The sequence below is a fragment of the Lipophrys pholis genome, assembly GCF_963383615.2.
Source record: "Lipophrys pholis genome assembly, chromosome: 19".
NCBI lineage: Eukaryota > Metazoa > Chordata > Actinopteri > Blenniiformes > Blenniidae > Lipophrys > Lipophrys pholis.
In genome coordinates this window covers 6,165,581-6,177,466 of record NC_137647.1, presented here as the reverse complement: position 1 = coordinate 6,177,466, position 11,886 = coordinate 6,165,581, and the positions used below count along the sequence as shown (strand labels likewise).

The window sequence follows — 11,886 nt, the reverse complement described above, 5'->3', positions numbered from 1 at the left end:
AGAATTTCTGACAGAAAATAGCTGAAGCTGAATGAGAAAAGAAGTTAATAAGTACTTTTTTTTTTAAATGCCAGAGCAGGCTGCGAGAAACAGATGCGCAGGTTCATTTTTCAGATTGGCAGCGACGCAAATAGACGATAAAATACATTTTACAAAAATGTGAGGTTTTAGTTTCAATCAGACAAAAGATTTGAGGAAACGTTTTTTTTTCTGGTTTGTGTTACTGAATCATCTACAGCTGCTCCTTCAAATGGCCCCTGACGAGGTTATTATATTAGTTAATAATCTCAAATTATTGAACATCCGGTGGAGGTCAGAGCATTTATCTTAATGCTCCTCTTGGTTTGCGGTTTGTCACAGCCTCAGTCTGAATTTCAAATGACTGGACACACAGCGCCACCATCTGGTATCCGAATGCAAGTGCAACGTGAAGGAATTCAACTTGCTGAACTTTTCCCATCAATACACCTGAAGCAGAAGGTCTGAAGCAGAGAATCGTCTTCGAATCTTCATTGTTTTAAAGCCCGGCTAACAAACAGCACCGACTGAAACTTTACATTTGGAGAAGAACCGATGAACCTTTAATGAGCAATTGGGAGGACTGGAAACAAGATGCAGAACAATGTTTATCACCTAATGGGTCAGGTGGGATGGGGAAGTACAATCTACCCATGTTTGATATCTAAATTGAGTTGTGTATAAAACAATGTAAAAATAATATTGATGAAATAGTTCAAACATCAACTGCAACTAAATCTCAATAATAAAGCACAAAATACATTTTAAAGTGTAATTGATCAAATACATGTATTGATTTAAGAAGCCTAAAGAACGATGCTTCACGATCAACTCTAATTCTCACAATCCTTCAATAATCAGGTACAAGTTAGGATCTCTGCTGCACACCAAAGATTCTCTCTCTGGGATTAATTGTGTTTCTATTATTTTTTACGTGACTACACGCCTACAAAACAGCGCCCTCTTGTGTTTGAAAACAGGAACAGCAACAGTGCAAATGAGGTCTTCAGAGGTGTTTTATTACAAAATGAAAAAAAAAAAATCTTGGACAATAACACGTTTTCTCATTAAATAGTTTGATTTTAGTCTGAACCGTAAGAAACATGATGACCCAATCAAATTCCAGATCACTTTTATATTTATGTACAATTGACTCGTGTTAAACACCTCAGCGTCCCCCCCTCCAGGCTGCCGCGCCTCTCTTCTTCCCACCTCCGCCTCCTCTTCCACCGCCTCCTCTTCCTCCCCCTCCAAAGCCTCCCCCTCCAAAGCCTCCCCCTCCAAAGCCTCCCTTCACTTTCTTCCTCACGCCACTCGCTTGTTCTGTGTCGTCGTCGTCTCCGTCTCCTCTCCTGGATCTTTTCTTTTTCTCACCTTGTTCCTTCATTTCCTAAAGAAAAGAGAAATGTGTATCTGTGAGGCGTCTCCATTAGGGCCCGAATCAAAAGAAACTCAAGTAAAAAATTAGTCAGAAGCTTCACAAAAAGAAAACAGTACTTGTTTCAAACAGAAGAAGAAAACATGCCAACTAACATATTTATCTATTTCTATGACAATTAAGAGGCTAAAAATGTTCCATACAACATCGTTTTTATACCACTTAAGTGTGCATAAGTGAAATGAAAGTGGACTGACCATCCGGGCGAACCTCTGCGCCTCGCTCACTCTCTCCACCAGCATCATCACCTCGTCCTCCTGGGTGGGAAACGCCGGGAGTTTCTTCCCGATCAGGGTTTCGATTCGCTGGAAAAGCTCCACGTCGTACCTTCGATAACAGAGAAGTGCTCTTGCTGCAGTCACTTTGTGCAAGTAGGCACACATCAGCACAGCTAATTGACCGGTTAGGCAATACAGGCAAACGCTAAGGGCGCTGTGGCCTCCAGGGGGCGCCACAAAACCGAGAAAAGAAATTCACCTTCAAGTTAACTGGTAATTGCCATTAAGTCTTAAAACAGAAACGTTCACATTGATCCAAATCTAAAAGCGATGCTCAGCTGTAATTTGTTGAAGCGCGTACATTGGGTGATGTGTTATAACTTAAAGAAAATGCTTTATAACATCATTTATAAGACACTGGAATGGGTTGTTATTGGGAGAAATAAACATTTTGTTCTTACTGTGTTACAAAAGTGATGGACTTCCCGGACCGTCCCGCTCGGGCCGTTCGTCCGACTCGGTGGATGTAATCCTACGAGGAGAGAAGCCGATCGCGTCACTCCAGTGGGAGAACACAGGAAACCCCCAGACACGGCGACGGCGTTAACGTGGGAATACCTTAGAGTGGGTGGGGATGTCGTAGTTGATGACGCAGTCGACGTGGGGGATGTCCAGCCCTCTGGACGCCACGTCCGTCGCCAACAGCACCAAGCGGGACTTCGACTTGAACTTGTTTAGAGCTCCGAGACGTTTATTCTGACACACAGAGGACCGCCAGGTCAGTAAATACATAATGCGAGGGCCTGTGTTTACCACACACTAAAATCTAAGGAGATCAGAATCTTTGATCCCGATACGTATGCACCAGAGCTCTTCCGTTATCGGTCATAACTGTGGATGGGCTTAACGGCTCTTACCTGACTCATTTGCCCATGTAGAGGGATGGCGGTGATGCCCAGGTTCCTCAGCAGCAGCGCCACCCGCTGGGCGTTGTTACACGTGCTGCAGAAGATGATGAAGGAGTTGCCGGCGAGCTCGTTCAAAATGGACACCAGATAGCAATCCTACCACAAAGCAGAAGGTTCAGTATTCCAATGGACTGGATTTATGGCGTTTCGTTGCTCAGTCAAAATGTGTTGGGATAAACTGGATGTAACTTTAACTCATGGATTCATTGGGAATTTATCAGGGAAGACAGGCGAGTCAAAGGTCTGAGGTCTACCTTGTACTTGGCTGGAATGAAGATGTAATACTGCTGCAGTTTCTCCACTGTCGAGTATTTGGTAGAAACGGCACATTTCACCGGGTCCTTCAAAGCGGCTCGCTGCAGTTTCTGCACCTGTAAACAAAACAACGGGTGTCAATGTGATTGTTTCTCTCAGTTTTGTCCTCCTACAAATTGTTTTCCTGATGAATCTGCAGCATTAGACGCCAATAAACCGCTGACATGTTGCCATCTTTACAGGACTTGTTTACCTTTTTGGTCATGGTGGCAGAGAACAAGAAGGTGCGTCTATCTCTGGGAATCACCTTCAAGATTTTATCCACCTGGTAAAACAAAGATGTTGGTGGTTTTGAATGCCGGACAGTTTCCTGACAGCGGAGGTCGAAATGGTTCAGAGAAAAACATGCAGGAGCTTCTTATACTTCTCATGCACCAAATATTTGCGGAAAATTCCCAACAAGTTGACAATCATCTATTAACCGTTATCAACCCTTCACAGGACTTGTCGGGAGGCGTTTCAAAAGTTATCTACTTTTCATTTACACCCGTATTTTAATCTAAAGCTCGTTAATTCGTTGTACGGCAGAAACGTGAGACACAGACAGAGTAGTGTTGTTTTAACCCCCTACCTCGGTTTCAAAGTCCATGTTGAGGATCCTGTCTGCTTCATCCATGACCAGAAACTTCAGCGCTCGCAGAGAGAAACCTTTGGTGTTCTCCATGTGGTCGATCAGCCGCCCCGGGGTGGCTGGAAACACATGAATGTAACATAAACTGACTTGTTTGAAGAGTGCAGTTAACAGCTTATAGTTTAAATCAAAGTCTTACCAATAACAATGTGAGGTTTCTTTGCCAGCACCAAGGACTGAGACATCATATCGATTCCTCCCACCACGACAGCTGCAACAACAAGAAGTCGTCGTTTTAGGAAAAAGAAATAAGCTCATTAATTTTTTTTTAATCAAAGACGGTAGATGTCTAGACACGTACCACACTTCACCCCGATGCTGGAGCCCAGCGCCTCGAACTGCTCAGAGATCTGAAAGGCCAGCTCCCTGGTAGGGGTGAGGACCAGCGTATGAAGCCTCTGAGCTGAAGCCAGCAGGGATTGAAGGATGGGCAGAGCAAACGCTCCGGTCTTTCCAGAGCCGGTCTCAGCCAGGCCGATAACATCCTTTCCTGTGGGTCGAAGGAGGAGGACACTGCTGAGGGCAGATAAAGGCTGCAGGGTTTTCCTACACACGTCACATCATAGTTTCAAAGAAAAAATAAATACTTTTTACATTTAGTCGAACACATGTACTGGCAGTGAAAATAAAACAGCTGCTGCACAATTCCCTCCGAAAAGTGATGCTATGACAGAAGCACAGCCATGGTGATATTATAATCAGCAGGGACAGACACATTGACGGCATGTCTTTTAAGAAAAAGTAATAAAAAGGTGGTATTAATGTCCCACCTTGCAGAGCCAAAGGAATGGCCTCTATCTGGATCTTTGTTGGACTTTTCCATCCCAGCTGATCACAAGCCTCACAGAGGACCTCGGTAACACCCTGTGGGAAGAAGACGGGCAGCAAATTTAAACTATGGGCAGAAAAACATTAACTTTTCACCATCTTTCAAAGAAATAAGTAATACACCTTAAACTCGACTGTTTATACTGTATCAGTCATTAGCTTAGCTGGGCTAACTACATCAGCTTTGTTGCTACATGTCTTTTCCGTCTCGCTCTCTGGGACAAACTCACCAAATCCTTGAAGGTCTTTTCCTGCTCGTCTTCATCGGGGCCATTCGCGGTGCTGTTCTCGTGGTCACTGCTCGACTCTTCGTGGGTTTCTTCTGTGTTTGACTTCACGTTTTCCTCTGAGTCCGCCATGCTTCCTCCCGTGTCTTTAAATCCCTAGTGCGCAGGCGCTTGAATGAATCCGCAATGCATGATGGGACATGTCGTTTTTAATGGCGCACACATACAAAAGAAAATCTAATCCGTCATTCATGGTGTTATTCAATTTAATGTTTAGATCTTTTTAGATGGATTTAGGAATTTGATTTTGCATTTTGTGTAGGTTTGTGCCTGTATATTTCTTGTGGGGGTGCTTTGTCTGAATGTCTATGTGGGTATGAAAATAAAACTTTAAAATGTAATTATAAATATATACCGGTACAAAACATAGGATTCAGGTAGGACAATTCCAATGGATTCTCAATATTGGAGAAGGGTTTTACTTCTTCCTACTCCTTTTAAGATAAGTTTAATTAAATGCGTTATATTTGTGGATGTATGTACCAATGTATGTCTGGATAATAGGGTATATACATGGATATCATTTTATTTGGTATAAATTAAAATTCTAAATGTGAAATAGATTTTTAGTTTTCTTTTATTAACATAATTTTTTCCTTAAGCATCCATCTTTCCAAAATGCATTTTTAAAATCCAAACCACCACAGAAAAAGGATCACATCGATTCCTCTACTTGGTTCAACTGAAATGAGGAAAAGCATGTTTGAAGGATTTATTTAACTGCAGGTCAAACAACTTCACACATGAATTCAAAAGGCGGGCGACAAACATTTGCCCCCTTTTGTTCTGATGTCAAACATTTCACCTTTAAAATAAACGGTACTACAATCATACAAAACACTCTATGGTCAGATGACTCACAGCTGGCAGAAGGAGAAACTGTTCCAAGGTATTAAAAAAAACAAAACAATGAAATGTTTCCAATTAGGATGATCAGATTAAACCCAGTATCTTTATAACAAAGGATAGTTTGGATCAAATGAGGCCGAGGCTGAATAATGACCCCGATGACTCTGCGCAGAAAGCATGTAAGAGAAACACTCCAGACATGTTTGAGAGTGTCAGAGAAGTCCTTCCATCTCCCTCATGAAGGCTTCGTACACCTGGTCTTTCGTCTTCATGTTGGACTGATTCACGGCGCCCATCTGAGAGGGGTTCGCCAAGCCCAAGGTAGTGGCTGCCGCCAGCTGTTTCTGCCACAGGCCTCCTCCCAAGCTATCATCTCCCCTCCTTCCTCCAATGCCTCCGCCCGATTTCTCCATCGGCCCCGGAGCGGCCCCGTGCATCGGCCCGCTCTTGTCCCTCCGTACCCTCAGTGCCGTGGGCACGAAGCGGGTGACCTCCGCTTTGGGATTGATGATCTGAGGCTTGGCGGAGATGGTGGCGCCGCTGGAGCCGCCGCCGGCGGCCATGGCGCCTCCGGCGGCTGCGAGAGATGTGATGTTGGCACGTTTCTCGATGGTGGCCGCGTGGTGGTGGCCGGGGGGGTTGCCGCCAGAAGAGGCGGCGGCGGTCCCCGGGGGAGGCGGCATCTGCATGACACCGGGTCGCATGGGCATGGCGGGCGGCGGCATGCTGCTCTGCGAGCCGTCCTGGCCGGACCCGGGGCCTTTCTGCCTCTGGACGATGTTGGGAGGGGCACTGAGCACGTTGGAGTTGAGCGGTGGGGGGAAGAGGGAGAGCGGTGGGGCGAGCGGGCGCGAGGGGCCTCCTGCTCTTGGGGGAGGAGGTGGGATACCTGCAGAGAGTCAGACAGATGTAGGGATGAGGATTTGCTGCTACTGCAGAGACACTGTTTCGAGTCTCACTGATCATGTGACCTCACCGAGGTCATTCCATGTCCATGGACAATTACAGCTAAACTGAGTCTTCACTCTGTTAAATAATGCACACTTCAGTTCTTTAACTTCTATTTTAAAATCTTGTTGCACTCACATTCTTACCTATATTCTCTATTTTCATATTTCCAATCCATTTTGGGCGATATATTTTGTCTATAGGCTTTATTGTTTACACTGAAGGAGGGAAAGCGAAATGAGTTGTCGATTCTGACTTTTAATGTTCCAACCCAAGATGTGTTTATTGAATGTTGTTGTATAAAACACGCTTTTATTGTTTCAAGTTGGATTTCAATGCAGCTGAACAGAAATGTATTTTAAAGGGGTCATGTCATTCAAAATTCAATTTCGAATGGTTTTCCGACAGTAATATGCGTTCCCACACCTGGAATGACGCCCCAGAAGTGAAGAAAGTCTGTCCTCTCTCTCTCTGGCTTGTTTCAGTTTTTAAAAAGTGTGTTGCTCCAACGAGCCAATCAGAAATCAAACCCTATATAGTGTTATCAGGGGTTTAGCCAATCCCAATCAAGGTGAGCCCTCTCTTTAGCCCGCCCACAATTAGGCAGCTCTACTCTGGCACATGGCACCACGAGAGGAAGTACTTCCTCCTCTTTTCAAGATGGGCATGTTTTTTGGGCGGAGCCAGTCCAGCTCACACAGACACAGCAGATTCTGAATGCAGCTCCTATGATCCAATGTTCAAACAAATGAAAATCGAGAAAAAGATGAATTTGTGGCAATAAATTCTGAATACAATGCTTCTGGACCAACAAAACCCATGTTAAAGTGTGGAAAAGTTGCATAATAGGACCCCTTTAAACTAAAACATGTATTTTCACACTCTGAATAAAGAGCCGCTTCCAGATGTTTGACCTGCAGTCCGATGTTTACCTGGTGGTGCTGGAGGTGGGAGTCTGGGAGGGGGCCCACGTGGCGGGGGGCCTGGTGGAAGGCCGGGAGGGGGTCCTGGTGGAGGACCAGGCGGGCGGCCTGGAGGGGGGCCGGGAGGCAGCAGTCGAGGCATCGGACCCCTCATTCCACCAGGCATCCCGGGAGGTCTTAAGAACGGAGGCGCTCCTGAAGATGAAGACGATGTAAATGTTTAGATGATGAAGTGGAGCCAGGGCTCGATAACGTCACGGCTAATAAATGTCGTTACTAACCTGGTGGAGGACCTGGAGGGGGGCCAGAGGGAGGACCAGGAGGTCTCATGGGAGGAGCAGGGGGCGGGCCCAGGGGTGGAGGCCCAGTCATCGGTGGACCTTGCATGTGTGGTGGTCCTTGCTGGCCAACGGGCCCGCCGGGAGGGGGGAGACGCTGGTTGGCCATGGGGTGGGGCTGGTTGTCTCCAGGTTGTCCCCGGTCCTCGATGTCAGAGTTGTCGGATTCATCTGTGTACTCCTCCTCTACTTCTTCCTCCTCCTCCTCAGGAACAGACTGACCTGCGGAGAAAATAAACAAGCAACCAATGAAATCCCCCGAGTAAATAAAGAGGGAAAGAGTTGTGCGTTGCAGCTACGCAGCAGTGACGTACCTGCCATCCGTAACATCATGGCCTGCAGAGGCGTGATGGCTTTGGTCTTCTTCACCAACCTCTTTTTCTTTCTTTTTCCTTCACGCAGTGCTTCTGCGGGGACATCTGCAAACCGTACACTGCGACCTGAAGAAAAGAGACGTGAACGCAATCAATATACATTAGTAACACGTCTGCGAGTGCAAAGTCTGAGTTTAGAGGACAATAGTTCAGTGAAGCGCCAGTTTGTAAAAGTGTTGCAGTAACTTTCAGTCTGTCGCAGATGTAGGATCACCCTGAAGCTCCTCTGAATGACTCACCAGCATGTCTGTCGTTCCTGTCTCGCTCCTCCTCTTTCTCCCGCTCGTCGTCACGCCTGTCCGATCGCATCCGCTTGTCGACGTCTAAGCCGTCGTCTCGCTCCTCCTCGCTGTCCTCCTCGGAGTCGCTGTCGTCGTCATCCACATCGTCCCGATCCCTGTCGCTGTCACTGCCGCTGTCCCGATCTCGCCCCAGATCCATGCCGAGGTCCTTTTCCAAACCAGGAATGTTGGGCTCTGTCGACGAGAGGAAACAGGAGGAGAGGCAGAAATGTGAAAAGCGATAATGATTTATGTGAAGTACTTTGATTCTGGATGAATGCAGTCACGGGCGTGATCGTTATCGATACCTGAGTCTGTGCCGTAAGCTCGTCGAGATGGAATGCCGTACAGCGCCAGGACCTGTGGAGGCGGAGGCCCAGGAGGAGGTCCGGGGGGCTTCTTCCCTGGCGGCAAGCGTGGGACGCTGGGTACTGAAGCCAACACCGGGCCAGAGGACGCCGACAGGGGCCCTTTACTAACAGATACAATCAGAATGAGCTCAGAGGCAAAGCAACACATTGCAAATGTAAATATATGTCACACAAACTAAGACCTACCCAAAAGTGGAAATTTTCTTCAGTATGGACGGAGGCTGAGCCCCGGGTAAGGGGATGTCTTGGATGTGGATGTTTGATGGAGCGTGCGGCATGTCGGGCAAAGGGATACTGTCAACTTCCACCGACTCTGCATTCTGAAAGGGGGACAGAACAAACAATTAGGGGACTGATTTGAACTATTTCATATCTTTGTGGCTCAAAATTGATCATATATATATCAAAGCTCCCTTTCGGACATTTATGCAAACGATGGAATTCAAGCTCAGAAAGCTGTACCACTGAGCAATCGGGAGTAACAAAGCTCATAAACTTAAACTGCAGAACTGACATTAAAACATTCATTTCAAACCAAACACAACATGAGAACCGACCTTGACCGAGTCGAAATAAAGAGCCAGCTGTCCTCGTTTGGTCTCGTAGTCCAGTTCCAGCTTGCGCAGCTCCTTGTACATTTCAGGATTCTCTCGCTCATACAGATGAATGATACGTTCAAAGGTCTCACGCAGCTTCTTCCTCTTGTCCCGCAGCACTTTCTCATTGAGCAAAGGCTGCTGGACCGGATTAAACTCTGTTCAGGAAAAACCAAAAGCAAAAACAGCACTTTTGTTAGATTTCAGAAATAATGAGATTTAAAACCTGGGAATGTGATGACTTGATAAGCACATGAATTGTGCCTCCTCACCCATCTCATCCAGCTTCTCCATGTCTCTGATGATCTGTCGGGGGTCCTTCATCTTCAGCACCGCTGCTCTCACCATCATTCGTTGCTTCTTGTTCTATAGTAAAGAATAAAATATGAGCAACAGAAAACCACCACCATCATCAGCAATGCATTTTAAATTATTCGGTTTGCGTCACGTACCTTTTTCAACTCCCGTTTCCGGGCCTCCTTTCCTGTAAAGAAAAAAAACAAAACACACATACATTTAACAACAAGCGATTGGTAATACTCCAGGTTGTCATCCAGCTGGTCAACAGCTCTGTTCTTTTTGAGGTTGGTACTTACGGGCCTGGTCGGTGGGATTCATAAACTTCCCACTCTTGGTGGAGGAGGTCGAACGTCGCCCCATTTTTGCAGTGTCTCTCCTTCACCCTGCAAACATCAGAGAAAGGAACAAACCTACATGAAGCTGCTGTGCACAACTGAAGAGTGTTTGAGAGCTTATTGGTTGACAGGTTTTGATTTGTGATTGTTTCTCTTTACTCAGATTGTGAGAGCCAGAAAGATAACATTCTAAAACTTGATTTATCTTCATTCTTCTAACAATAGAATTACTATTATGATCCATACTATTGCCTCAGCAAACCACAGTTAACGACCAGAGAAACTTGTTCATACATTTATTTTGTGGATTATTGTAATAGTGCATTTACAGGTCTCGGTAAAAAATGATTTGTTAGACAGCTGCAGATCATCCAGAGTCCTCACCAACAGGACAGGGTGGAGCACATCACACCTGAGCTTCCACTTCAAAATCTTCTAGTCTATAAAGCTTTGAATGGTTTCAAGGCAGAGACATCTCTGATGTACTTGTAGAATATGAAAAGTACAGACCCCCTGAGGACCCCAGAAAGAAGTTTACCAAATGTTCCCAAAACCAGAAGAAACAAAGTGAAGCGTTTTTTTTGTTCCTACGCTCCTCAACTGTGGAACAAACTTTTTAATGACATACTTACTTATTGTAAAGTGGGCCTAAAGGCATTATCATTTTCTCAAGGTTTACAGTAGATTTTATTTCCTCCATCTTAATAAAATTTTTGCTTTATTTATTAATCTTCTCTTTAAATTGGTTTGTTTTAATGTATTTATTTAATTTCCCTTTACAGCACTGCGAGTTGCTTTGTGTCTGAATGGTGCAATATAAATAAACTCGCCTTGCCACTCAGAGCATCACATTAATCTGCAAAATGTTCTTTTTGAAATGACTCTTCTCTCTGACATCTGGAGCAGTGTTTTGATAACAAAGAGCCTCCATTACTTTACATGTATTCAAACATAGATATTAAGACATGGGGTTCCTCTGCAGAAAGCTCTGTAAGGTGTAACTCAGCTCTGCTAGTTCAATTGGATTAGGGAGACTTCAAATACATGTGGAATATTCATGTAAACAAAACCTAATTTAAAAAAACAGATAATCTAAACGTCATGTAGCGTTGAATTTGGAGTCATCTGCATTTAGCGTAAAAGTTAGCAAATTGCAGCTGCAAAGGTTGGAATCGACAGAATATCAAGATCTTAACGCGTCAGGCAGAGGTATAATTAGCTGTACACATGTTCAGATCATCTAAATAAGAACTTGAATCCGGTTTGGGCTGATCTGAATGAAGTCTGGATTAGCCTTAGCATGCTGTTAGCATGCCTTGTTGCTAGGCCCGCGTTAGCACGAGACGCAAGAAGAACGACTTTACCTTTTAATGAGGAAAACTAAGAAGCCTGCGGGGCTCCGTGCCAGCACCCCCGGGTGCAAACAGGGGTAAAGTGTGCCGCTTGAAACACGAGTAAAAGATCTAAATGCTTCAGGAATGAACGCACACGACGCGCACAGTTAGCCGGTCGCCATGTTTACTGCCGCGAGCCAGAAAGAAATGACGACTTTGACGTCATCAAAACAAGTGACCAATGAGAAGAAACCTCACGAGGACGTTAAAAGTTAATAGATGAAACATTATTCGATATTAAATTTGGCTTTATTTTAGTGTTTTTCTCTCACTCAGCCTCTTGTTTTTCAACTATTCTTAGAATGTATGTGTTCTTTGAGATAGAATAGAATAGAATAGAATAGAATAGAATAGAATAGAATAGAATAGAATAGAAATATTTTTCTAATCAGGGTATAAATTGTTATATGTTTATGACTAAATTGTAACAATATTTTTTTAAAAACATACAATAATTTACATACAAAACATAAA

General features: G+C 44.8%; 2 protein-coding genes across 2 annotated transcripts; both read right to left on the bottom strand.

The window, feature by feature from the left end:
• Positions 1-561: 561 nt before the first annotated feature.
• ddx47 (DEAD (Asp-Glu-Ala-Asp) box polypeptide 47) lies at positions 562-4,808 on the bottom strand. Its single transcript, XM_080486959.1, has 12 exons — positions 4,647-4,808; positions 4,359-4,452; positions 3,890-4,078; positions 3,728-3,799; positions 3,529-3,647; positions 3,151-3,222; positions 2,897-3,013; positions 2,592-2,738; positions 2,293-2,430; positions 2,136-2,206; positions 1,654-1,783; positions 562-1,408 (listed from the first exon to the last, which is right to left on the bottom strand). The coding sequence occupies exons 1-12, from the start codon at positions 4,773-4,775 to the stop codon at positions 1,187-1,189; spliced, it is 1,500 nt and encodes a 499-aa protein (XP_080343085.1). The 5' UTR covers positions 4,776-4,808; the 3' UTR covers positions 562-1,186.
• A 477-nt stretch (positions 4,809-5,285) lies between these two features.
• On the bottom strand, positions 5,286-11,546 carry wbp11 (WW domain binding protein 11). Its single transcript, XM_080487168.1, has 12 exons — positions 11,383-11,546; positions 9,980-10,066; positions 9,836-9,867; positions 9,656-9,749; positions 9,345-9,541; positions 8,974-9,107; positions 8,725-8,891; positions 8,375-8,611; positions 8,076-8,201; positions 7,705-7,983; positions 7,433-7,618; positions 5,286-6,441 (listed from the first exon to the last, which is right to left on the bottom strand). The coding sequence occupies exons 2-12, from the start codon at positions 10,041-10,043 to the stop codon at positions 5,765-5,767; spliced, it is 2,193 nt and encodes a 730-aa protein (XP_080343294.1). The 5' UTR covers positions 10,044-10,066; positions 11,383-11,546; the 3' UTR covers positions 5,286-5,764.
• Between the last annotated feature and the right edge of the window lie 340 nt (positions 11,547-11,886).

Bases quoted from the DNA above. Each gene is read 5' to 3' on its own strand.
- ddx47 (XM_080486959.1), bottom strand. From the start codon at position 4,775: ATGGCGGACTCAGAGGAAAACGTGAAGTCAAACACAGAAGAAACCCAC. The intron at 3,014-3,150 runs GTAAACAAGTCC...TTTTGTTTACAG, and splicing joins CTGCCACCATGACCAAAAAG to GTGCAGAAACTGCAGCGAGC. The intron at 1,784-2,135 runs GTAAGAACAAAA...CTGTTATCGAAG, and splicing joins TCCATCACTTTTGTAACACA to GTACGACGTGGAGCTTTTCC.
- wbp11 (XM_080487168.1), bottom strand. From the start codon at position 10,043: ATGGGGCGACGTTCGACCTCCTCCACCAAGAGTGGGAAGTTTATGAAT. The intron at 8,892-8,973 runs GTAGGTCTTAGT...TGTATCTGTTAG, and splicing joins AAGAAAATTTCCACTTTTGG to TAAAGGGCCCCTGTCGGCGT. The intron at 7,984-8,075 runs GTACGTCACTGC...TTTTCTCCGCAG, and splicing joins CATGATGTTACGGATGGCAG to GTCAGTCTGTTCCTGAGGAG.